The sequence below is a fragment of the Phyllostomus discolor genome, chromosome 4, assembly GCF_004126475.2.
Source record: "Phyllostomus discolor isolate MPI-MPIP mPhyDis1 chromosome 4, mPhyDis1.pri.v3, whole genome shotgun sequence".
Lineage (NCBI taxonomy): Eukaryota > Metazoa > Chordata > Mammalia > Chiroptera > Phyllostomidae > Phyllostomus > Phyllostomus discolor.
Window position 1 is genome coordinate 45,888,316 of NC_040906.2, and position 27,941 is coordinate 45,916,256.

Here is a 27,941-nt window from a genome sequence, read left to right on the forward strand (position 1 = left end):
TCTAAGTAATGAAAAGCTAAATAATAATGATTTTTTTGAAACCATTAGATTCAAGAATGGATTAGGGTCAGGGGAAAAGAAGTATAAATTGGGTATGGTCTATCTGAAGAAAAATTTTACAATTTTATTTAAAAATTTTTGGGAAACCAGTAGATGCCTCATAAATGCAGGAATTCCACAGCTAAGTTGTCACCCTAAGGAAATAATCAGATACTTATGCAAATATGTAAGAACTGATATGTTTACTAAAGCATTATTTATTGTAGTAGAAAATATCTAATCTATATAAGAATGGTACAAATTTATAAGGAAATACCATGCAGTGATTAGAAATAACAATGTGGCCCTGGCTGGTGTGGCTCAGTTGGTCGGGGTGTCGTCCTGTAAACCAAAAGGTCTCGGGTGTGATGCCCAGCCAGGACAACTAAGCAATGTTTCCCACACTGACATTTTCGTCCTCTCCCTCCCTCCCTTTCCCTCTCTAAAAACCAGTAAAAAAGTTAAGAAATGACAAAAGGATTATGTTCATTATAAAACATTCAAATATAACATAGAAATAATACAAAAGAACAAGCAAGGCCCCACCCCACTGCCATTTCCCCGCCCAGTCCACACACTCTGGAGAGTGGTTCTCCGAAGGTGACCCAAGGCCCTCTCAGGGGCCTGTGAGATGGAAGCCCCATTCATATAACACCAGGATGATGTCTGCCTTTCCTGCTCACATTCCCTCACTAGTACACAGTGGAGTTTTCCAGAGGATACATTAAAATGCTGTATTGAAACACATTAAGCAAAAGTGGATGTAAGAATCCAGTTTTCTACTAAGCCAGACATCAGAGAGATTTGCAAAAAACAATACTATTTTTCTCACTAAAACTTGTTTTGGAAATACACTTTAAAATAAAAATGTTATTTAGGCTGACATGTGATAGTCTATTTCTATTTTTAAAGAAATTAAGAAGTACTTGAAAATTCTATCCATTTCAATTTCTAACACAGTAAATATAGATACACATAACTTACATAAACAAAGCTCAATAATTTTTGAGAGTGTAAAGGGTCCCTGAAACCAAATTTGAGAACCACTGTTCCAGTAGAATTACTATTACGATTTTGTGTTTATTCTTGAAATGGAGAATTCTGACTTGCATGTAAGTTATTCTCTTTCTCATAATGCTTCTTTGAGGGAAAGCATCGTTTAAAAAACTAATACATTTTAAAATCTCTTTAAAACTATTTAATCTACCTTAAGTTATATAAACCTATTAGTAACCCCAAACTATCCTGATACATTATACAAACCTATAAGAGGAAAAGAAAGCTTGTCTCATATATTCTTCAAATACATCTGAGCAAAACTTCCCTAAATGTATATCCCATGAAACTAAAAAAACCATAAAAGTATTTTTCAAATGTGTAAGTTGAACCACGAGCAGTCAAGATATCTAGGTATCACTCTACTATAGAGATAGAAATGCTTTCACCCTGCCCATAACAGATAGATAACTTCATAATTTGAGACAAATTTCTAAAGGGAAAAAAAGTTTCCATGATAGCATTTTTAAACAGCAAGAATTAGAATCATTTAGAAACGACACATTTTAGTATCAGTTCTTCCCTCACTTTTTAACAGAGTCTCAACCAAAAGGTTCAGTAAAGTAAATAAAATATAGAGGACCAGAAACTGCCAGTGAAATGTGTCATTCATTCGTTGGTTCAACTAACCAACAAATCATTGCTGGGCATCTGTACCGTGTCAGATGCTGATCACAGGGTGTCAGAGAACAAAATAGACAAGAGATTTCCTCCCATGGTGCGTACATTCTAGAGAGAGGCCATGTTATACAAAAGACCAAATGAGCTGAACAAAAATTGTAAACACAAGCATTAATACTGTTCCATGTGGCTACTGGTTTTACTTTAATTTTTCCAGTGAAATATCTTTGGTCTGAGTTTCTCTTTAAGGACCTTACCTTACTATCCTTATACTTCTAGGTTGCTGGGCAATAAAATACACATACAGTGCCTCCTCACCCCACCCCCTCTCTGTCCCCAAAGAATAAGTATGGTAAGAAAAGCAGAACTGAAAAGGAATTTGACATCAACAACTATGTAAGCAGAAAATAAATGATTAATTCAGGAACCTAGCCAGGGGAAGGAAACTAAATCCCCTAATTTCCGAACCAAGCCACAGACATGGAAATCAATTAGGACATTTAAAGTATGATAAAAAGAGTTTCGTTTGTATAGTTACCAGGGGATACTTAAAATGTTGCTAGGATTTTGTGGATCAGAAGGGTTAGAGACCAAACAAACCAGGACAAAATCTATAAATTACATACCCCTGTACCTGTCATTTATATTATGGAAGTAAAGTTAGAAGCTTAATCTTATTTCAAACATAGTACAACATAGTACACATTCAAGCTAAGTAAAAAATACAAACCCCAAAGTTTGCTGATTTGCCAAAGCACAGAGAATCATAAAAACAGTTACTGAGAAATATAACCAGAGATATTAAAACTAAGAGCAAACTGACAATAGCCAAAGGGGAGGTGGGAGGGAATAATGGGGGGAAAAAGGGGAAGAGTTTTCAGGAACATATATAAAGGACCCATGGACAAAACCAAGGGTGGTGGGATCAGGGAAGGGAGGTGGGGATGGCTGGGATGGTGGGGAATGGTGGAGGGAAAATGGAGACAACTGTACTTGAATAACAAAAAAAAGAAAAGAAAAAAAAAACAATTACTGAGAAATAGTAAGTAAATGGATATTTTTATTATCACAAATGTATGTAGGTATTTCTCAAATTTTAGCATAATTTATTAAACTACCAGCTGATATACATTACTATAAATGTAACTAGCTTCAAAAAATGAGCTATTTTCATTTTACCTCCAGAATGATAACGAAGTAGTCAAATGCTTTTCTACAAACTTGACAGTCTTATACAGGGTGAATCAAAGGTAGCTTTCAGTTGTGAGTATGCAAAACAGAGCTTATTTTTGTATTATTATTTATTAATTATTGTATTATTTTCTGAAGTTATAGAACCACACATGCAAACACTCATTACTTTTATATCTAAGCCCTTCAATGCCATACTTCTAAATACTGGCAGATATAAGGAAGACTGTTTTCAAATTTACCATGCCTAGTCCCACACCCAGTCCTGGAGTCCAGTTACATTGGGTGCTGCTTGAAGGTGGGGACCAGCTCATCTTCACTCCGTATTTCACCCCTTCTACCCTCAGCCCACTCCATCCTACCACAAGACGCTGAACATTGTAGCCAGTCAAAATTTTCTGCAGCCCTGACCAGTGTGGCTCAGTTGGGTTGGGCAGTGTCCCGCAAAGCAAAAGGTCACCAGTTCAATTCTCGTCGGGCACATGCTTAGGTTGCAGGTTCAGTCCCCAGTTGGGGGTGCATGTTAGAGGCGAGGGATCAATGTTTCTCTCTCACATTGATGTTTCTCTCCCTCTCTTTCTCTCCTCCTTCCCCTCTCTCTAAAAAAAAACCAAATATTTATAAAACCTTTTTCTGGAATTTGTCAGTGCTCTCTCTGATTAAGTTGTCAAGAACAGCCCCCTGGCAATCATTCACACAGGGGTGGGCAGTACACTGCCTTTGGCTTCATCTTTGAATTATAAAAAATCACAACTCCAACAGGATAAAACTTTTGAAAATATTTAAAGTGCTCAACTTTTAAACTAGAAACATCAAATGGATTAATGAGAGAGCTCTTGTTTATTAGATTCAAAGCTATGACTTTGAATCTAATGGGGAATCTAGTGGGGATTCCCACTAGAATCTAGTGGGGAACATGTCAAACTTAGTTTGGCAACATCTTCAGTAACAAAAATTTTTTCATAATGTTTCCTTTAAGATAATTTGCTCTAAAAATTTTTGTGCTTGTTCTTCACAAGCTGGCTTATTTTCATATTCTTTCACAATGACTTGTAAACAGATGCCATATTCCTTCAAGGTGTTACATGTATTATATAAGCAGGTTAAATGAAAAGTTATATAAACCTGTTAATTATTCTTTTAAAATCAAGTTTCTCCCCAAATACTAAAATTATAACTACATTTCCAGACTAATGTTTTGCACATTAAAAAAAATTTTTTTAAAAGAGTAGCTTTAGCATCACAGCAAGTACAAAGATTTCCCACCCACCCCCACCCCCACACATATATAGCCTCCCCCGATCTCTGTGTCCCCCACCAGAGTGGTACATTTGTGACAACTGAGGAACCTAGGTTCATTCCAGTTCAGTTTTTTAAGAAACTCTGAGCACACAGAGAAGGTGGAAGTACTTACCCGCCCCTTGCACCCCCTGCTCAGGTAGACTTGCTGCATGTTTCACATAAAACCAGGAGTCTAGAACACATTTCACCGCAGCTCTTCAATCTGGTACAAGTTTGTTCCCGGCTAGCATTCACTGATCTTAGTATCTCCTGGGCAGCAAGTGGAACTCTGCCAACACGACTACAGTCTGGTTTGCCCCGTACCAAAGATGTGGGTAAACAGACAGACAATGAGACATTTAATAAAAGCTGCCTGGCTTTGGACAATTCCCACAGAAAGGAACAGGACTCTCAAACTGAGAGTCCACGTGATCTGCTGGACAGGTCTCTCGGTTTGCTCAGCTTGTCACTTACTTTACTTTCACTTAAGTTAACTTCATCGAAAGTTTTCATCTGGTTATTTCATCTAAGCTAATTTTATATTCATGAATAACACAAAATGTTTTTTAAAAATATCCAAAATAACTTAGAAACATCTAAAGTAATTTTTAAATTAAAGTATGGTTGACATAAATATTACTTTAGTTTCAGGTGTACAAAAACAGTGATTCTACATGTATATACCTGATGATGTGGTCACCATAATATGTCTGGTAACCACCTGCCACTGTACAAAGCTGTCATATTATTGACTATATTTCTTATGCTGTATATTACATGCCTGGAACTTATTTATTTTATAATTGGACGTTTGTACCTATTGCTCCCCTTCACCTTTTCACACACTCACTTTTTTTCCACCTCTCTCTCCTCTGGCAACTAACTAACTGTTTGTTTTGTTTCCATGGGTTTGTTTCATTTAGTTTGTTTGTTCATTTATTGTGTTGTTTTATATTCTACATGTAAGTGAAATCGTACAGCATATCTTTCTCTGTCTAATTCACTTCATTAGCATAATGCCCTCTAGATCCATACATGTCACTAGGGGCAGGATTTCATTTTTTTTTAACTTGCTAAATACTATTCTGTTTGTATATATACAGGGTAAGGCAAAAGTAGGTTCACAGTTGTGAGTATGTACAACATAGAGTTGATTCTTGCATTATTATTCATTAACAGTGTATTGTTTTCCCTACAAACAACTGTAAGCCTACTTTTGCCCCACCCTGTATGTACCACGCTGTCTTTATCCACCCACCTGCTGATGGACACCTGGGCTGCATCCACGTCTTAGCGATTGTAGATAACGCTGCAATGAACACAGGGAGTTTGATCTTTTTGAATTAGTGTTCTGTTTACTTCGAATAAATGCCCAGAGGTGGAATTGGTGGGTTGTGTGGTAGTTGCATTTTTATGTTCTTCAAGCTTTTTGGCTGATGGGCTTGTCTCTCTTCTAGTTATAGCTAATGTTAACATTGCAACACTCTTTCAGTGAGACTAGTATCCTTCAGATGATAGTATTGATGATGTGGGGGTGATAGCAGTTAATATTCAGTAGCTTTCTACATCCTTGTCTCTATGTTTTATGTGGGTTATTTCATTCCCTCTTCACTCAAAAACCTTTGAGTAATGACTTAAATTTATTTTATGTCTCAGCAGAGAGAGGCACGGTGAGGTTAAATTAATGGCATAGATTTGGTAAGTGTTGGAGCTGGAATGTAAATCAAGATTTACTGTAGAGCCCATGCTTTTAAATACTGCCTTCTACTGAAGTTAAAGCTAATGTTAAGTGATAAAAATTACAGCAATCTCAAGTAAGTGTATTCCCTAAGGCTAACTGAACACATCAAAAGGCATCCTCTACCACAACCTTCTGTGAAAACAGAGAGGCAGAAATGAGCCAAAGCAAAAAGATTATAGCACTCTTAAATATGGTACAGCTTCAAGGTTCATTTCCAAGTTTTGAGAATTAAAGGCAAGCCAGTGAGCTTTCACTTCAGGGAAGCAGCGTCCTATGCAGGGAAAAGAACGTGAGTTTTACAGTCATACAGAGGAGCACGCCAACCTGCAGGCTGCCACTTATCACCTGACTTGGCAATCATGAAACTCCCTCAGCCTCAGTGTTCTGTTTGCAAAGTGGGGATGGTGATGTCTACCTTAGACGACACAGCAAGTCATGAAGTTGGCGCCCAGTGCATGCACAGTGCTGCGCAGACGCTGGCACACAGCAGGCACTCAATAAATGGTAGCTAATATGTTAGTTGTAACTGCTACAAGAATAAATGTGCAGGAATCGTGTGCATTTTTATTGCCATAGAAAGATATGTCCAGACATCCCACAGGCATGTGACACCTGGGTGCTTTTTTGGAAGTGAAGGATACATAACGACATGGCCATCATGTTTCCTGGATAAGCCGGTATCCAAAGTCAGCACCGCCTCGTGACCGGAGCATCAGCACGCACTGAGAAAGCTGATGAAGTGAGTGGAGACAGATACCCTAGATTCTCGCCAGGGAAAAGCATCAGCAGTGGATGGCAATGCATCCTTCTGAATTCCCACAGCAAAGATGTGCACAGACTTGCCTGCTGTCTTCTGAATAATTTCCTTCAAGGAATTAATATTTTTAATAGCATAAAATATATAACTTACCAAAGCCAAAAGGCTATGACTGAAATAGTAATTCCACTACTTTCTCTACAGTAACAATTATCTTGCCTTCACTAAAAATGGCAGAATGTATTAGTAATAAATCTAATGGAAGTAGAATTTTTTAGAAATAGTTGCTGGGAAAAAATCCACAAAACAGAACTGGAAATCCCTGAAGGAGGGGAAGATCATCAGAGTCTTGACTTTTCCTGGACAGAAACATGCAGCTCATTAAGAACCAACAGCCAAAGCCCACACTGAGCTGGCCTGTTGTTGGAAACCTTGCATTGTAAGAAATACCACTGAGACCCATCAAGTGGTCCGTTTGGAGACTGAGAATAGTTCAGTGATCTTGACTATGATGTGGTAAAAGGCATATGGACAGACAGCTTTTTAAAGCCCATGGCTGCCTTTGAGAACAAGAACCAGAGTTTACTAGTGATGTGCTCCTCACCTGTACTCTTAACACTCACACAGAAGGGACTCACAGGAAACCCCAGCAACGGCCGTCATACTCCTTTCCAGCAACTGTCAACGGATGACAAATACTGGGAACAAATACTAAGCCACTTCAAGAGCAAAGCCTCTAGGACATGTAGAATTCATTTTAAAGGAAAGAGAACAGTTCTGTGTGACTTGAAAAGATCACTACAGCCAAATTAATTTGTAATTTTGTACAAGGCTATTAAAATGACCCAGAACAAAGGTTTTCAGTATGAGAACCACTCACATAATTTCGCTAATAAAACTAGCAGAAAAACTCCCCAAATAATCCTATATAGTATATAAGGTCTGTCTGGAAAAAGTCCAGCCATTGTTAAGATAACAAGAATGGTTTGCCTGACATCAATGAGCCTGGCAGCCAAGGAGAGTGGACTGGTATGCACATGCGTGAACAATGACTTCACTGTACTAGTCAGTGGGGTGGTAGACATTGTTGAGTGAGCATGTATATTATGTGGCCACCACATTCAAAATGACTGAGTGAGTAGAGCAATGACTCTCCATCAAATTTTGCATTAAGCTTTAATATTCCTCAGTGGAAACTATTTAGATGATTCAGAAGGCCACAGCTACGATCAACTGGTGATTGGCAGCTTCATCATGACAACATACCCATCCATGCAACATATCTCATGCAGAGTTTTTTGGGGAAACATCAAATCACCCAGGTGACTCAGCCCCCTACAGCCCAGATTTGGTGCCCTGCGACTTCCGGCTTTTCCCAAAACTAAAATCACCTTTGAAAGGGAAGAGATTTCAGACTGTTAATGAGATTTAGGAAAATATGAAAGGGCAGCTGATGGCGACTGGGAGGACTGAGTGAGGTCCCAAGGTGCCTACTTTGAAGGGGATGAGGTGTCATTGTCCTGTGGACAATGTTTCTTGTATGTTCTTCAATAAATGTCTCTATTTTTCATATCTACATGGCTGGATACCTTCTGGACAGACCTCTTATATCTATTTAACATGTACGTATATATATTTGAGGCAGAGCTGGTTGTTTTGATTACCCTTATAAACTCCAAGCAGATTATGTCTACAATTTGCCCATACGTATGTGCTCACAAGCATTTGCTGAATGAAAGAGTAAATATTTGTTGTAATATACACACAGTGTCTAAGTTCCCACTCTCCCACAAACACACTTATATTAACATGAGACAAATACAGGCAGCTTAGAGAGAGGACAAACAGTGGTCTAGCTCCTGCCTCAGAGCCTCAAGGATGGTTTTAAAAACTTGCTCCAAGGATATCCTTCACATTTGTTAAATTTTAAAGCTTATATGTATAGAGTTGGGGTTTACAATTTTATTATTAAAATAGCTGACATTTGAATTATATTTACTGTACTATAAATATTGTTTCAGTCTACACACAGAGGCATACATTAAATCACAAAACATGACCTTTAAAAAGTATACAGTTTTTACTGTGGAGGCAATATGGGCACGTTCACTGAAGAAATTTTGGCAAAGCCAAAGCATGCTCCGCTGTAGTGCAGGAGAGCGCCCACTCCCCTGAAACCTCACTAACACTGGCCACGGTCATTATCACAAAATCAGTTCTTAAGTAGGACTCGAGGTAAAAAAGTCTGGCACTTGCAAGTACACAACACACACAGGGCTGCTCTTCAAGTTTGGAACAGTATTTTACTTGCAGCCTAGGAGAGTTACAGGGGACACGGGATGGGGGAGGGTAAAATTTTCTATTTGTTCAAGTTGAAAATCAAATAAAGCAGTTTTGTAGACTGAGAGTCATTCAGGATGATGTTTTTATTGTCCTGATGACACACCTAAACATGTGTTCTGCAAGAGGGATGCTTTCCAAACCTGGGCGAATGACTGTCTCCCAGGAGGAGAAACTAAGGCAGGTTGAGAGGACCAAAAGGTTCTGGCAAATGTACCAGAGAAAAAAGCAAACAGATTCTCTCTCATGAGCTCTAAATCACTCGTGGGAAATAAGCAATAAGAGCCAGGTGGCAAATTTCTTTCCAGTGGTCTCAATTTTAGCACGTTTGACATGGGCTGAACGCAAGACAGTAAATACCAAGCAGCAGTGACAGCCATCTCCAAATGCCACGTGGGAACAGCAAGAAATCTGTGGCGCTCTCATTTCATTTCACGCCAAAGGCTGATCAGACCCTGGCCAGGTAGCTCAGTTGGTTAGAGTGCTATCCTAATACACCGAGGTTACAGGTTTGATCCTGGTCAGGACATACAAAAAGCAACCAATGAATACATAAATAGACGGAACAACAAACTGGTGTTTCTCTCTCTCTAAAATCAATTTTAAAAAGGCTAATCAGAATTTTCAATAAACAAATAAATGATCAAAACTTTGATTTCAAAGGCAAAACAGTAGTGAAAATACAGAAAACTCAGAAAAACACAAGGAACGTAGAATTCACCTGTGATTCAAGTACTTCATGAAAATAACATTTTGGTCTATGTGCCATTTGGTCCATTGTTCCCCAGGCCAATGAGGACTGAAAAATCACTATCATTGCCAAGGGAAGAAAACAAGGCAATACATAACTCAAAAATACCAAACACTGCCTTACAAAGTTCACTTTCAAGGATAGAGGGCTGTTCTCCTGGATATTCAGCTTGTCAAGATTTACAACAGAACAAACAGTGAGTTGGCCAACCCTGTCTTAACTGCTCATTAGCTGTGGTCAAGATATTTTACCACTTCGTGCCAGTGTTCAGTTCTCTGAAACAGGTGCTAAGAGTTCCAACCTTCCACAATGAGAACTCATGAAATATTAGATGTCGCTGGTGTTGGTTGATTCATTTATGCAGGAACTTTGCCTAATATTTCGATTTTTCAGAACACCCAATTTATAAAATGCATTTAAATCACAATGGCTGGTCATTGTGTGTTTTTGCAAGCAAATATAATTTTCCCATTGACATTGGCCCTAAGTCCTAAAGATTTCCATGGGATGGGTATAATCTCAAAAAGGCTAAATTGGAAGCAACTCAAGAGTTTTATACATTTTTATTTATTTATTTATTTATTTGAGAGAGAGAGAAAGGGAGTGAGAGAGAGAAGCATCAACTTGGCGTTCCACTTATTTATGTATTCATTGGTTGATTCTTGTATGTGCTCTGACTGGAGATCAAACCTGCAGTCTTGGCGTATCAGGATGAAAGCTGCCTAGCCAGGGCCAGCAACTCAAGAGTTTAAATGTACCCAGCACCGAGGGCTTTATTTGCCTGCATCACTCTAGTGAGGGTACTCTGCAGATTTTCATATCAAGTTAGTATTTCTCTCCGAACTTAAGTTGGGTTCCAGGTCATCCTGCAAATCCCAATCCATTGAATTCTCCATAACGCTAAGAATTTTCTATTCCAATACTGGTGGATTTCAAATTATATTCCTCCTCACTGATAACACTGGAGATGATTTAAATTGGAGGCTATTAAATTAGGAATGCTTGGATTTTTCCCCCCAAGAGTAGAACATTTTTGTTTGAGGTTACACTACTATATTTTTTGTAACTCAAAGATGGAAATAATTCTTATATTTGAAAGACAGAGACATTATACTTCAAACTGATGATTTCATTTAACAAAACTCTTTGAAGAATATGCTTCAGGGGTCCAAGCAGGCAGACAAATTTCTAGTCAGGTCATGTGTGCTGGGGGATATTTTTACCAGCCTATTTGTCCAAGAAGAAAACTTGTTGTGAAAACCCTGTACAGAAAGTATAGACGCCGGTGAGGAACACTTACTTTGTGGTTTTCGAGGCATTATCCTCACGGATAATGAAAGCTGCAGGCACAGCAGATGCTGCCAGTATCGGTGGTTAGGACACCCTCCCAAGGTTCTATGAGTGCCACTGGATCGCTGTTGGGGACAGCTTCCACATGTCATCATGGACATTAGCTGAGGCTGTTTTGAAATGCATTGCTGTTGATAGTATGTAGGGAACATTTTTGTAGATGCCCATGTAACAGAAATATTCTATTAGTTGTTACAGACTGACCATGACACAGGATTTTATTTTATAAAAACTAGCAAGAAGATTAACTAGCAGACTGTTATGACTTATTCATAATAAAAATTTTTCCTTGAAAAGTCCTTTATTTTATGATCTCTGAGCTTCAGCAAACTTTCAATCATTATGAGGAATGGCCAGTATTTTTTTCTTTGATTTCTCATTGAACAAAAAAGATGACCCATTTAAGCATTTAGAACATCTAACCCAGGAGAGCTATAACAACTCGCTCTAGCAACAGACACTATCGCCTGGTAATTATGCATTCCAAATACTAATCTCTTACAGCAATAGTGTCTGATTTTTTTATGACTCACTAATGATACAAATAAAAAGAATCAAGGACTCCAAACAGGGGTCTTGCTTTTAAAAAGTCCTTGGGCCTGATCCCAGAAATACTGAAACTATCTCTACAGGGTGGTCTAGGCCTTGCATACTGTAAAACAGGCTCTAAAATATGTAAATAAATGGATGAGTATCAAAACGCACAAACAAAATCTGGTCAGCTGATCATATACTTAGCCTGTTATTTAATGTTCCTACAAAATAAATTCTACGAGAAATTGGGAAACAATAACCTGTTTTAAATAAAGAGTTACTTTCCACTCCTACCAATATCTTTAACATCTGTGTCGAATGTTCAAATGTTTTACTTTTGGCTGACATCACTTCCTTCATAAGCCACAAGTCATTTATCCCACCATACAAGGACTGGCAGCAGCAAGACAAAGGTCTGCATTGTCCCAACTCCCCCCCTGCACCTTTGGACCATTCTCCTTTTCTTTTCTTTTTTTTTAACTTTATTTTTATTGTTCACTGTTGCACTATTACAGTTGTCCTCACTTCCCCCCTTTGCCCACCTCCATCCAGATCCCCCCAGCCCCATCCCTCAGGCCATCACCACACTGTTTTCTGTGTCTATGGGTTATGCATATATGTTCCTTGGATGAAAAAAAGTGGACCATCCTTCTTGTACTCTCAAAATTCACTCTTCTCGGGAGACTCGAAACTTCCGATTATACTACTTCCTCTCCTTGCTCTCATCCCCCAACCTCATGACTGTTCCTTCATAGCTGACCAAGGCCTCTGAAACCTGCTTCACAATCTTCCTCTGTGTGCCAGCTCCTCCTGTATTTAGCTCAAATCTCTCCTGGGCCACATACTATGAGGTGCTAAAGGTACATGATTGAGCAAAATAAAGCCCCTGTTTTCAAGGAGCTTACATTTCAGTGATAGGGAATAGAAGAAAGGGATACAAATATAACAGATAAATATGTAACATGTCTGGTGGTGCTTAATGTCCTGTAAACAAATAAAACAAGTGGACAGTGAGTGGTGAGAATATGCACGCATGGGAAAAGAGGGCTACCCAGAAAGGGTACTTTGGGAGTATTAGTCAAGTGTGTGAGCAAACCTGGGGATGCCTGGAAATAAAGCTGGACTCAGGGAGCTAAACATGCACAGGCCCTGAGGTAGGGCATGCTTGGCACATCAGAGGGAAATGCTGGAGAGAATTAAGTGAAGCAAAACCTGGTAGATGGGACCAGAGACATAAGTAGATCCACATTATTGACCTTACAGACAACAATCAGCAATTCAGACATTATTTGGAGAGAGATGGGAAAGCACTGGAGGGCTTGGAGCAGAGAAGCAGCTTGATCTGACAGGTTTTGACAGCATCACCCTGACTACTCTGTAAAAAAGGACCAACATGAGGTTGGAAGCAGGAGAACAGCCTGGGTGAGAAACAATGGTGGCTTAGGCCAGGGTGAAGGGGTCAGCAGGGGTCAAATGTCAGGTGTGTCCTGAAGGCTGAACCAACCTCAGAAGGAATGGGACTCACAGAGGCTTTGGTGGCAGGGTGTGAGAGGAGGAGAGGAGTCCAGGATGGCTGCTGGTGAAGGTTTTGGGCTTACCAAATGAAGGGACAGAATTCTGTTCACTAAGATAAGGAACGTGGGGAAGAAGTGGATTTGAGAGAAAAATGCGGAGGTCAGTTTTGAACATGCTTAGTTGAAATGCCTTTTTAATGTCCAAGTGGAAATTACCCTTAGTTACTTGACTTGATAGCTGAGATCACAGCTGGAGAATTCAAATGCTTTGGGGACCAGGCAGGAAACATACGTAAGTACTGAAATATAATAAGGAGAGGTGGGGACTGTTGCTATAGTCAATAATATTGTCTGTTGTCAACAATATTGTAATAACTATGCACAGTGACAGATGGTCACTAGACTTCTTGTGGTGACCACTTTGTAAGGTATATAAATGTTGAATCACTACGTTGTATACCTGAAACTAATATAATACTCCATGTCAACTATAATTGAAATTAATTTAAAACTATTGATATTTACAAAATAAATAAAATAAGAAGAGGCAGGGACTACAGCTGGTCAGAGGGTAGTTGTCCCATTTGAAGGGGAAGCTGCTCCTGAGCCCAGTCCAGTGCTGTCGTTTCAAATCTGGGCCTAGTGTTCCTAGACCTTCCCATTTCTTAGCAGGAGGAAGAATCTGAATTTTTAATATCCACATCTTAGGGAAATAAAATAAGTTCCACAATATAGTAAATCCTAAAAGTGTTCTGTTAGTGTTCTAACTGCAGGCATTACTGGTATCTTTAATTTATTAATATACATCTCAAGAAGAGGTTGGTTTAGCATTTTTCTAACTTGCTTGACAATCAAATCCTCTCTTCATGCAACACCTCAAGGGACAAGGTTTCCTTGGCAGGTACCTGGGAAGTGCTGGTTTATGCAAATGTCCTCAAAGCCTAATCAACTGCTTTATTTCCTTTTTCAATATTTTAGTACATATGTTTCTTGCAGCTTGTGAGTCATAGTTGATCACACCCACACAGACACACAACCAAATCTGTCAGATGTTCTAACATCTAATATCAGACTTGGTCCAAACATAAATGAAGTACTTATTAGAGCCTTCCAAACTGCTAAACACTGTGTGGAGCCTTGACCTTCTCATTGGTGAAGAAAAACTGAGTGAAATCACAGGAACACTGACCGAGTAACTCCATTTCCCTGCTTCTCTCCCTCCTCCACCTGTTGGGCTACACGACTTACTGACGGGAAGGACAGTCTGTTATTTCTACGCATTTGGCAGACATTCTTTGTTTTGTTTATCCACGAGAAAGGAAGAAGGGAGAAAGACAAATAAGTCTGGAATGGAAATTCTGTAATAAAAAGACAAGACTAATATTGTTGCAGGTCTTTAAAAATAGACTCTAGGATATATTAAAATATTCGAGGTGCAGGGCTCGTCTGAAGCATTAGTGTGCATAGTCTGTAAAAGAGCTCACAATACAGTTGGGTAGATCGGTACATTTAAAAGACAAACAATATAAAAATGTCACATATTGCCCTGGCCAGGTGGCTCATTTTGTTGGAGCACTGTCCCGTACACCAAAAAGGTCGTAGGTCCGGTGTACAGGAAGCAACCAGTTGATGTTTCTCTCTCACATCGATGTTTCTCTTTCTCAAGTCAATAAACATTTCATTGGGGGAAATCATTTTTTTTTAAATGTCACATATTGTCAAAAATGTCTACAAAAGTTCACAGAAGGGAAACAGCAATGTGGGTTTGAATGGCCAGTGAGAGTCTCGCCCGAGCTGGTCCTTGAAGCACAGTGAGGTATTGGATCGAGAGCAGGGTGGTGGGGGTTCCGTGCAGGAGAGACCAGGGCAGAGTGGAGATGAGGCACTCTAGGAACCGTGAGTGCACAGGACTGTACAGGTTGGGAGGAGAATGGGACACTGAGGCTGGATCACGCACGTCATGGTGGTAGCTGAATCCCCCGTAAGGAAATATGGCCTTAATTGTGCAGGTCATTGAAGAATTTGTGAGTCTTTGAAGGATTCTGGGCATGAATCTGCCATATTATGGGAATTTGATCTTATGAAGCCATGGGGAGGTGAGGCAAGAGGACTTCAGGATTCTGGGTTGAGGTGAGGAGAGTCTGGGCTAGACAGTGAAGAGTGGGAATAGAAAGAAATTATGATATTTATGAAGGACATAATGAATTGAACTTGCTAGCCTATGGAATGTGAGAGAGGCAAATGAGAAAGGAATGGCTTTGACCCTGGGTCAGTAACATAATGACTATCCCGATATCAAAGTGGTTTATACATATTCATTTATGGTGACGTTGGTGCATCCAAGGAAAGATGTCCAATCAGTTAATTAGTGATCTAGGACTAGAACTTGGGAAAGAAAGACAAATAATGAACACTGAGGCACCATGGTATTCTCAGCTATGTGCTACATCCTTTACCTACATGATCAACCTAGGAGAGACACAGGGATGGACTTTGCAGTTTGGCGCCATCTGCATAGATGTCAGTCAGGTCGGGAGAATAATGACATTCAATGAAGGCCAATTTATCACAGTTCCTCTGTGCCCCTTCCTTATGAAAACAGTCATTACACAAAAACAGATGCATAAAAACACACTGCATCCTATCACATCACAAGATCACTCAAAATTCTGGTTTCCGGAAGTTAATACTGGATTCTAGGAAGTGACAGAGATAGGGAAGAAAAAACACAACTGTAGTGATTCTTTTGTTTTTCTTTCCCTTGAGAAAAATGAAATGACAAAACACAGGAGGCAGGAAGAAACGAGGGGAGAAAATATTTGGGCGAGTTTCCACTTGCTGAGATAAACAGGAATGAAAGCAAACTCTTTCCTTAAATAACAATAAACATTTGAACAGTGCCTCCCTAGTTTTCTAGAATTCATTATCAATTTACAAACACATTATCCAATTCCCATCATGCACCTTTCCATTCACAAGCCAGCTAGCAGCCACACGTTCCACCTTCCAACTCCCCCTGGCAGACCAGGGTCTCAGTGTCCTAGTTTTGCCGGCACTGGAGCTCAGGCCCACAGGCACATCAACAGCGATGACGGGTGTTTAAATGGCCGTCATTAGTCTTTTCCATTTGTCACAATTCTTCAGGGTGAGCTGAGTCCATCCCTTCCTTCCCTCAGCCACCAGAAAGGCCATGCTGCTTAAAATGTCCCTCCATTCAAACACCCAGGGCAAGGGAAGAGGAAAAAGCCAAAAGAAAGGACAGAGGATAGGGTAAAGGGTAGACTAAAATGGCAAACTTAGAAAATATCTTCTCGGCATGCAGTAGTTACTTATAATAAAATGTGTTTTCATTCAGGGTACTCTCACTTTCTTTTACTCTACAAATGCAATGCTATAAACATTATAACTGTGTGCAATCACACATTTAGTCACTAGTATAACTGTTCTTAATGAACAGAACATAAATGCCCTCGTTGAACGCTATAACAAAGGACATAAAAAATTCCCCAAGACCCATAGCAGAAATGTCTGCTTAGAATCTGCAAAACATATACACATCAGAAATCACTGATTCTTACAAATTCCCTGGAACCTCTTGCTAGAAATGAGAGGGGGAGAGTTGGGAGGGTTTGTAGACTGAATGTTCCCTGCATTCTCACCACCTAAAGAATAAATTCACATCTGGAACCAGCTGCCTCGAAACCCAGGTCTGTACTAGGGACGACTGAATGATGGATGACTGAATGATGGATGGCTGTACTTCTAGAAACCAGGCAGTATACTTTGAATACACAAAATCCAGGGGGAAGAACCTTGCAAAAATGTTTGCTGAGTGAATGTCCCCCTAAAGAAAAGTTTTTATAAAAAGTTAACTATACTTGCTTACTGTGAAATTCCAGTTATACAACAAAAATCTTATCACAGATAATATTATAATGATACACAGTGATAGTGAGACAAGTACTGGGCAAAACAATCATCTGTTTTGACAATTTAGACAATTCCTACAACAAATCCCCATACGACTCAGACTGCAGTAGCAAGAAATTAACTCTGCGAACAAAAATAACTTAGAGTTGGCTCAATGGAATAATTAAGCAACAGTAATTCACTTCCTCTACTGACTTTAAACATTGTCTAGGTTCTTACTGCCCTTCATCCCCTGACACTACAGTTTTACTTATAATCTAATTTCTGAATGTGTTGCTAGATTCCATGAAACAGCAAAGAGAAGTTAGTGCTTTGCAGACCAGTGAGAGACTAACTGAAAGAAGACCTTTGCAGGCTGAGGCCCCTTTCTGCCTCCAAGGATGAAGAGGGGGAGCAAACGTTCCAGGCCCAGAGGCTGGCTCCCGCCGCCAGGCGCAGGCAGTGAGGAGCACACTCCAGGACTTCTGGCCGCCCTTCTGTGCTCTGTGCTCTAAAAAAAAAATCCTAAATAACAGAGAAGGAAGAACTGGATCGTCAGGTAGATCTACAGAAATTAGTGAGTTTTCCTGTGGAATAAAATATTTTCACGACAAAATTTCAGAGTTAATGAGCAATCCCACCACATTCTAACGGTACTGCATTTGTATAAGATAACAAAGTGCACTTTGTACTCTTCTCTTACCTGTCTACTGTCCCTTTGGGAGGACGTCGAAGAGGAGGCACTTCTATGGGTGGGAGTGGATGTTTTATGGGCGGGGGATATGCCCTTCTCGTCTGAACTCATAGCTGCAGTTAGGGTCTAGTCGCGCACACTTACGATCATCCCAATGGTCTGGAATTCGGACGAAGAAGTAGATAAACTTCCAGCCTCAGTCCATTTCACAAATTGGGCTTGACTAGAGAAGAGAAGGCAAATGGTCAGAGGGTCCAAAACATCTCAAAGCAAAACAAACGAACTATAATTTATGTAAATAATTTTTAAAAATTAAAAATTATATTCAGGAAAAATGTTAGTGAGGGGAAGAAGTCTGACACATTAGGAGGCGTTTCTTCCTCTAGATTTCTAAGGGGGAGGCTGACAGCAGGAATACACACCAAAAGTCTGTCACCAAGCGAAGTGGGGAGAAACCTCGTGCTCAGGTCACACTGTTCCCTCAAGTTCACTGTGTTTTAAAGCCGTCTGCAGTGCTATGTTCCGGCCCCTCGTGTCAAAGTACACAGTTTCTTCTTATGAAGTTTAATTTCCCCTGTCCAACGGATTATAGTAAGAGCTCAGTCCATAGTTGTGTCCAGTTAAGTTCAGTCATATCATGTATGTGACGGTTAAATCCAACACAAAGCAGCCATCACAAAAGGCAGAAGGGTTCATGTTGTTTGTGTATCATTTGATCTAGCCTGTAGGAAGGATGAAGGAATATGTATATCTACTGTTACTGCACCACAGGACTACAGCCCACCTACACATGACTCTCTCCACACCAATACCCAACATGCTGGAAGGCACCAGAGACCAACAGGCAGGCCCTGACACTGGGGTGATGCTTGGAGTTGCTTCACAGACCTACAGCCAAGGGCCGCTTCTTTTCTCACCTGGGTTCATATAAGGAAAGTCTGCAGTGTAGCACTAAGGCTAAAAACTTGTGCCTGAGAGAAGCGTTGTTCAACTGGCAACAGAGGTTGCTAAAAAACAAATCTTTTTAAAGCATACTAGGGTGAAGTGAAACACTTACACACCCATCTGTGACCCAAAAGACTGGCCACTAAAGTGAACTTCATCCCCTTCTAAGAAGACAGAAGGCCAAGTTCTAGCCCTTATCTTAATGGTAATACTCCTGGAAAGGAGTGCAGGACACTTGGGTAAGTGCTTTAGCACAGGTTGTGAGGGAAAGCTTCTGTTGATGAACAGAGGGTGTCCCACCTTTTGGCGTCTGGGCCACACTGGGAGAAGAAGAGGTGCCTTGGGCCACACATTAAATACATTGTGACACATCATAACAAAAAATCTCATAATGTTTTAAGTAAATTTACAATGTGCTAGGCCGCATTCATAGCCATCATGAGCTGTGTGTAGCCCATGGGCCACAGGTTAGATATACCTGTGAAAAACAGTCCCCTCAGGGTATTATAAGGACCCAGGGCAAGGAGAACTAACTGGATCTGGAGGTCAGAGGTGCCTTTGAGCAAGAGTGTGTGGGCTGAGACTTGAAGGATAGATAGGAATTAACCAGATGCTAGCCAGCCAGCGTGGTGTGATCCAGGAAGCGGTCCTGGCCACCACAGTCAAAGAAAGGCAGAGGCTAGGTCCTGTCAGGGTCTATGGGCCAAGTTCAGCATTTTGACCTTAAGTACAAGAAGCCACAAAGGGGTGTGGTTTAACAAGATGTGTATGTTTAAATAAAGGTACTTTGGCAGCCATTAGGAGAACCAAATTAGGGAAATGAAGATGAGGAAGGTCCAATAAGGAAGCAAGAGATGATGGACCAGAGAGGTGGTGAGAAATTGAGAGGATAATTCCCAGATTTTCAGCATTCGGAGTGAGGGCTGGCCAAGGGAAACCTAGAACTGACAGAAGGCCATGAGTATGGTTTCAGACGCGTGGCTGGGAGGTACAGCTGAGGCCTGAAATGGAGACAAACATTTGGAAAGCTCTGTCAGGGATCAGAGAAATTTAGGCCGAAGACAAATGTTTAATAGATTATGTTAATGACACAAGCATATTGAGTGATTTGTGTATAAATCCTGTAACTCTGCACCTGCAAATAAATTAAATTTTATGCAGGGCTATATAAAATCTACAATGTTATGTTAACAGATTATGTGAGCCTGAATATGTTAAGCAGAATTTTAATAGTTACCAGGTTATAAAGAATATTCAAAAGAAAAATCCCCACAATTAAAAGGAAAATTATTGTAAATGAGAAAAAAATGGACAATCCAGCGAATAAAACTTGTTATCTTTTCTGAAGATTTATCTTCATGGCCACTGCAGGAAAAACAAAAGCTACTTATTCCAGAAACTGGAAAACTTTCTCTTGCTTCAAAACTAGTTTTGGGGCCAATAGAAATGCAATGAGCTATAGAGCTCTTTCCTGGGCTCAGACAAGGTTCCATTTGGTATCAGCAAAAGGTAGTAATAAATCAACATGTAAATAATCATCTAACACGTTTGTTTTGTGAAAGCAGTTTGATAAGCATGAGTAAAATTTCTCAAGCCAAGCTGTGGTATCAGGCAACAGAAAGTGAGAACACCACTGGGATCCTTACTGTGAAGTCCTCTGCCTTCTGGTCCAAAATGTCAGATGCCGACACTTGAGCTGAAAGTGTGGAGCTTCCGTGATGAGCTCAAGGGCCCTCGAGGATGAGGCTGAGACAACCAAACGCATTTGACTATCATCCATGTGGAAGTCAATTCAATCCAAGCTGTATCAAGGGCCAACATCTCCTCTGTTGCACTTTCCTTCCCCCCTTAACCACATCCAACTTCACTTCTCCTGATGAAGACCAATGCTAACATCTTTATTTTTGTTTTAACTTAAAATGACATTTTCTGGATAACTTATTTATGATGAAAGAGCAGCATTTTGGTTGAAGTGCAATTATGAATATAAAGAATGAAGAAAAGGTGAGTGAGAGAATTAAATTTGTTCTAAGAACAGTTCTTGAGGTTATTGTTATTTCTATTAATTTTTAACTTATTTTTAACAAAAGGTTTCAAGGACCTGATAAAAGGTTGAATGAGATCACTCCGACTTGATTATAAGTCAAGTGTTTGGTCATTGGCTCCACTGCTAAATGCATGACAAAAGGAACTGTGAACACTGTTAATTGGTTACACCTACTTATTTTTTATTCCTGGAGTGTAAGAATGGCTGTGACATTAAAAAATATATATACTTATTTCATCTATATCAAAGCACATTTTCAGAAACTGGTTAAACAAAATTCTACACCAAAAAAAAAAGACCACTGATTTAAAGTCAACACTAACATAATTTTTACATTCAATGAGAAAAGTATTGTGGCTGGAGATAACAGCAACATGAAAGATGGACATCCTATTTTCCCATCTCATCCCACCTTTTTATCGATAATAAGTACCATAACAGTTGTGTTTACACCGAGTGACATAAAATTCACATTTATGACCCAGGGACATAACTAAAGCAAAAGGTAGCAGGGAAGACTTCTAGAACTTGCTGTTCAAAGGCATCAGAACTGGTACGTGTTCAGAAAAAACATTAGAAACTGGGGACTACCTAGCCTGAGCTAAGTTATGACGTGGTAGCACAACCACAAAATATCAAGCTCCTACAAGAAAGGTTTATTTCTTACTCATTTGCATGTCCTTTAGAGGTCAGCTGCTGCCCTCCTCCAGGTCCTACTCATCCGGGCTGGAGACGCAGCCCCCATGTGAAGGCGGTACAGAGCCATGGCCGAACCAAGAGATAGTTCAGAATGCTTTTGCTTGGAGGTGGCATGTCTTAGCTCTTTTCACTCACATTTTATTGGCCAAACTGAGGTCAACAATGCATGAAAGTGTAGCCCTCCCAGAGGGTGAGGCAGTGGATAGTAGCAAATAATAACATAATCTACCGTATTTGCCATAAAAAGATTAAAGGTATGGATGAAAATATTTCAACTGTCTCTGGTTTCATCACCCAGTAGTAACAATGGCTAACATTTTGGTTCTGCTTTAACCAAAGTAGGAGAATAATGCCCATACTATCTGCAATGTGGTTTCTTCAGTCAGCAATGTATTGGTGAAAGTCTTTTTTGTGAACAAAGACACTTTGACATCACCACTCTTAATCACTACATATAAGGCCACCACACAATATGCCACAATACATTTAACCATTCTTGTGCTGGGACATTTAGGTTGTATTCAGAATATTCTGAAACAATGAGACTTACCATGGAAGAGTTTATAATAATTCTATATTCATGTGTTATTATTGTAAAAATGACCTTCTTTGTGGATTTCAATACCTTTTTGCTTTATTTGAGGTCATCTGCTCTTTCCGTTTGCAAGTGATAAATGAAATCTGTCCACAATTTTACATTTAAACTTTCTGTAGCATTTTGTATTATGCATTCCTTTAGTAATGATCATGTTGGGTTGGTTTTTTAAAAATGTAATTTTAATAAAGTTTTTCCCATTTCCATTGAATGTTATAACTAACAGTTGACCTCTGCCTATCATTTGACATTTTCTACTTTTGGGTTCTTCTCTGTTTCCTTTAATGCTTGATGGCTTTTTAAGAAAAATACTCTGCCTTTCCTTACAATACTGATTTTATATGATTTTAACTGACCTTTACATTTGTCATTAATTTGAAAGATACACTTTCCCTTTTAAAGGTCTATTTCTGTTTCCCTTTAAGTGTCTCTAAATCATTCGGGAACCGTCAGTGTGTAAGTGACTAAGGCAAGAGTAAAACGGTATCTTTTGAGTCTCTCTCACCCACCTAACACCAGTCACCCACCCCCCCGCCCCCCGCCACTAAATATTCTGCTCCCAGTCCTCTTTTCAACCCTGGTGATTTCATCTGGAGTTGTAGAGAATTACATTTAGGATTCTAGAGCAATGCCGAGGAGCTGACACCACTTTTCCTGGTTGGGGCCGACCAGGGTCTCCAAGTGTGAGAAGACAATATAACAAAAGCAAAGCCTTCTCTGCCCTTTCTCAAGAGCCTCCTTTTCTGCAAGTGCAGCTGACTTTTGTCATAAGTCCTGGCTCGATCAAAATTTTCCTCAATTTGGAATATAGCCTTCATAAAGCTAGGGTATAATTTTTTATAGTTTTGATATTAGATTCCATTTTGAATTAAGTGTTTGGGTTATTAATGGCTTGTCTTTTTCAATATTTGCTTGACTATTTACAGAGTATTAGGAGGAACCACATTAGCTGACCCCACGCCTAGCCACCTGGGGCAGGGCATTCCTATTGATTGATCTTATCAATGCAAATGTCACTGCATTGCTGGGTGGAATATATTAGTTTTCCATCAAGATCAGGATCAGAGCAATGAATGCCTATTGTCATTATATATTGTGGTCATTACATTGTCATTATACATTAAAGTATTTCTTTTTCCTAAAAGAGAAAGGATAGGCAATCTGTTGTATTTCTAAGGTCATTAACTCATGGGTAAGAAAAAGAAAATCAAGGACAATTTCAAGAAGAGAAGCACTAGAAATCAGTGGAAGATCTGACAAGCATTTTCCTACAAAATGACTAAAGGGATTAAAAAAAAAAAAAGACCATTAGTACTTACACTAGGGAATAGTGGCCACCACATGTCACAGAATCAAAAGACTATTTCACTCAGGGACCAAAAGAGGATGTATGAAACCAAACACAGGACTCCCCATTTCAAGACAGTGAAGTGATGTTATAAGAGAAGAATCCTGCAAAATCCACCAGCTTCCTCCAAAGGCGCAGGGAAAGCCTCCCCACACTTGAAGAGCTTTCTGAGGCCATTGAAGCGCAGCAAGAACACAGCCCTGCCTTGCCCTTCGCTGCTTTCCTCAGGCTTGGCTCCGGAAGAGCATCATGGACGGGTCCCAGTGCACCCCCAGTTAGGTCTCCCTCCCCAGGCTGCCTTGCGGTGCAGACACTTATAAAATTAAGAAGGAAAGACGTATACAAAGAGACAAGTTCTCTGGCTGGGGCTGACCAAGATTCTAACCCTCCCAGTCTCCTAAGGCCCTTTACTAAGTAAATGAAATAGACAAACCTACATCCTGCCTCATCCAGCCCTCCAAGGTGAAGTATAAGAGGAGGATTTGAATGTTAACCAAGTAATATGAAGGGTGCCAAGGGTAATTGGCACAGATAATCTTTTGACAAAGAGCAGATCCCACATAAAGAAGAATGTTTAAACAAGTATGTCTATAAAACACAATGGAAGGTTATCCCCCCAAAGGAGAGAAAACTACGTGCAAGAGATAGACAGAGGGCTTATTGGTCATGTTAATTCTAGTAAAAGACAGAGGTAGCTATGGAGCACACAAGTGCTTTACATGTTCACAACATTTTTATTAAAAAATGGAGTCTTTGTACAAGAGGTAAGACAGGCTCAGAGGCAATGGCAACTAGCACAGGTAAGAAACTAAGGAAACAAATAATAAGGCCAAATTTAAGAGCAGTAATGAAAATGATATTAGTGAAGCACAGAATTATCCTGCAGAAAAATCTAGTCATACACAGATCAGAAAGATAAAATTGAGGAATTCCCTTCCAACAGAAAAAAGGGCAAGAAAAAGTTAACTTTCATACTTTTGGCTCAAGTGTCACCATCTACTTGTAAAACTATGTGGTGTGAGCTTCTAAATTGTTTCTGGGACTTCTATTTAATATTTTCAGACTGCTGTTGACCCCAGGGCACTGAAACCACGGAGAGCAAAGCCGTGAACGAAACATACAAAAGAGAGATGTGAGTTTCATAAACTATTAACAGTCATGTCTTTAAAATGACAATAAAAGACAATGTTAATTATGTACTTCTTCAATTCAAATGATATATGGGGAACTCACTTCTTGCTGTCCAAATTACATAAAACTATGCCAAAGATGTGACTTGGCTCAAGAGGGGGAATAGCTCCTTACTATACTCAAGACATTTATATTTCAAGAATAAGTAACCGTCTTGTAACACCAAAGGTTTTCACTTCCCTTAGGTCACATTGCTTCTAGTTTTCTTCAATAATTTAAGAATTGTTCTACTTACCTACTGGTAACTTCATATGGAAGTGTCCTGAAACTCAGCTTAAATCAGTCATTTTCAAATACCACACTGATCTCTGTTGAGTTATAATGTGACAATGTCTGTATTTGAAAACTATCATTTGAGCTAATGTATTTTCTAATGAAGACACTGGGCCCTAGATATAGTGATTATATATACTTTCCAATCTAGTTTTAATTTTGTACTTGGTACGGTTTTGTACTTTAATTTCAGGAATAAGGCTCAACTCTTTCCTCCTGCTTCAGGGTTGTTGGCTAGTGGGCCTTATGCAATGAATTTTTCTCAGAACTGAGTCTTCAAAAAATTACTTTCGGAAATAGATTAGAGAATACTTCTCATCCTGAACAATCAAACTACCACTTATACCATTTCCCCACGTAATCCTTCTTCTCTGGACATCTATTAATTTTATAATTAACAAAGCATGAATGGCCTTTCAAAAAATTATAGAGTAATAAAACAGCACATCAAAAATATTAGCTGAGGTCAAAGTCCCAAGAAGAGATTAGCATAACCTCCTTCCCAGCATGCCCTAGCCTGTCAGGGAGAAAATACCCACAAACACGGCAGGCTCCTTCTGTGCGCCAGGCACTTCCCATCCACGCCCAGGAAGTCTCCTGCTCTTCAGTGCACAGGCAGGGAAAGTAGGGGTGAGAAAGTTTGTTAAGTCTATTCGACATCAAAGCCCCTGTGGCAAATTCTTTCACTGTACTTTACCCTTGATTTACTAATAAATTAATGAATAAACGAAAAAACAAATCCATTTTTTTCGAGTATGGTATGTTACTGATGGCATACGATACTAATTTACAGAGCTTCTTAATCTGGGGTACTCGAACAGGTTCAGTACGTTCTTTAAACCCCAGAAATATGGAAAGTGTTGGATATACATGCATTATATTTTTAGGGAGATATTCAATAGCTTTCATCACATTATCAAAAGATATCCTTGTGAGTTTATATTTCTAAAGTGATTGTTAACCATACAGGTTTAAAAAAAATCCACGGGCATAAAAGCTGTACAACATATTTAATATAACGGGATCATAGGACATTTAATTTTGAAGGGAGTCTCTGCCTCGGACTCTTGATGAGGCCATTCTAATACCATCACTGAACAGTTTTACCAGGGCGAATTTCCTAAGATTTGCCAGCCCCTTTTCATCCATCACTTTGTTTCTGGCCCTGGCTGACATGTCTTGAAAGGAAGCTTTGGCAATGTCATAATTCACATTTTAACGGGAACAATAACACTGGGGAATATGGTCCCCATGATTGCTAGTGGGTACTGACTGTCAGCAGAGCGCAAAGAGTTAGCAGCAGTGGGAAATACCAAAAGATCTTGCCTCTGCTTCGTGACCTTCACTAACAATTCACAGTTCCATGTTGAGTGTGTGTGAACCCTTACTGGGGCAGCAACAGCACACACCCTCTAGAGCAATTTGCTGTCAAAACAACAGCTTCTGTACTGAGTTGAGGTATGCTGAAGAACTGGCTGAAACAGACGAAATGGCTGAGGTTAAAAATGTTCCTGAATTACTCTATTAGATTGCTGTTAGGGATATAAAATGGTAACTGCTGTTGAAAATGGTATGGAAGTTTCTCAAGAAATTAAAAGTGGAATTACCATATGATTCCATAATTCCAGGTCTGGGTATTTACCAAAAAGAACTGAATGTGGAGACGTGAACAGATACCTGTACACCCATAGTCATAGAAGTGTTATTCATAATAGCCAAAAGGTGAAAACAACCCAAGTATCCATGAATGGATAAATAGAGAAGCAAAACGTGTTATATTCACACAATGAGATATTACTTAAAAAGTATGGAAATTCTGACACATGGTACAACATGGAGGAACCATGAGTACGTTATGCTTGGTGAAATAAGCCAGACAAAAAAGGGCAAGTATTACATGATTCTACCTATCTGAAGTACCCAGAGTGGTCAAATTGATAGAGGCAGGAAGGGGAAGGGTGGTTGTCGTGGTCCATGAGGGGAAGGGAATGCAGAGTTAATGTGTAATGGGCACAGAGTTTCGGTTTGGAAGGTGAAAAAGTTCTGGAGATGGAAGGCAGCTGTCTTAGTCCATTTGGCCGCTGGAATGAAACCCCACAGACTGCATGGTCTATAAACAAGCATTAATTTCTTACAGTCCTAGGTCCTGGGAAGTCCAGAGTCATGGCGCCAGCAGATTCAGTGCCTGGTGATGACCTGCCTCTGGCTCACAGTTGGCCATCTGGCTGCTGTGTCCTCGTATGATGGAAGGGGACAGGGATATCTCTTAAGTCTCTTCCATAAGGGCACTAATTCCATTCATGAGAGCTCCACCCTCATGACCTAATCACCTCCCATCGGCCCTACCTCCCAACACCACCACCTCGGGAATTGGGATTTCAACACAGGAATTTGGGGAGGACACAGACATTCAGACCATAGTGGTGATGGTTGCAGAACAAAGGCAACATGTTCAATGTTGCTGAACTACACACTTAACAATGGTTAAGCTGGTAAATTCCATGTATATTTTACAATAAAAAGTTCCTGTATTATCAGCTGTAATAACTTTTATAACATGCAGGCATTAATATTATACTAATTTTGCTTAGGTTTCATCTTCTTTATAAAATCTTTCCTACTCTACTAGACAGAATTGTGACTTTAATTTGTATTCCTTCTATACTTATGCATGTATATTACTGAACAAGCACTATATTCTGTTTATTTGCTCTGATTCTGTACAATTTTTGAGGGTGGGGACCCTGTCACTTTCATTATTGTTGTCTGATGTCATGGGCCACAAAAACCACTCCCACTGTTTACCGGGCTTATCATTTTAGTTAGGACCGAAGTCCTGCATCAGATCCATTAAGAACAGATGACTGTGCTCACAAGCTGCCTGTAGAGAACCACCCTCATGTCAATTTTTGATTTCAATCTATTTGCCTGAAGATAACCCAAACTAATCCAAATAATTTGCAGATTATAGAGTTCTCTATCTGTTCAGTAGCCAGCTGGAGAGAAAGTCTGCACAAAGCTCAGCATTCCCAAAAGAAAACCTCTGGGTTGTCCTCAAATAAAGA

The 27,941-nt window shown here is 39.7% G+C and overlaps 1 protein-coding gene across 9 annotated transcripts in view; it reads right to left on the reverse strand.

Annotated features, from left to right (window-relative positions):
* OSBPL6 (oxysterol binding protein like 6) overlaps positions 1-27,941 on the reverse strand; it is a 201,482-nt gene that overhangs the window by 67,997 nt on the left and 105,544 nt on the right. For 7 of the 9 annotated variants that reach the window (XM_028509688.2, XM_036023249.1, XM_036023246.1 and 4 more), the window contains one exon: positions 17,788-18,001. In XM_028509688.2, the coding sequence (XP_028365489.1) occupies positions 17,788-17,889 (102 nt within the window). In that variant the 5' untranslated portion in view covers positions 17,890-18,001. Of the gene's footprint in view, positions 1-4,321; positions 4,683-17,787; positions 18,002-27,941 lie in introns of those variants that run through there. The other 2 variants (XM_036023244.1, XM_028509685.2) reach the window with 2 other exon arrangements.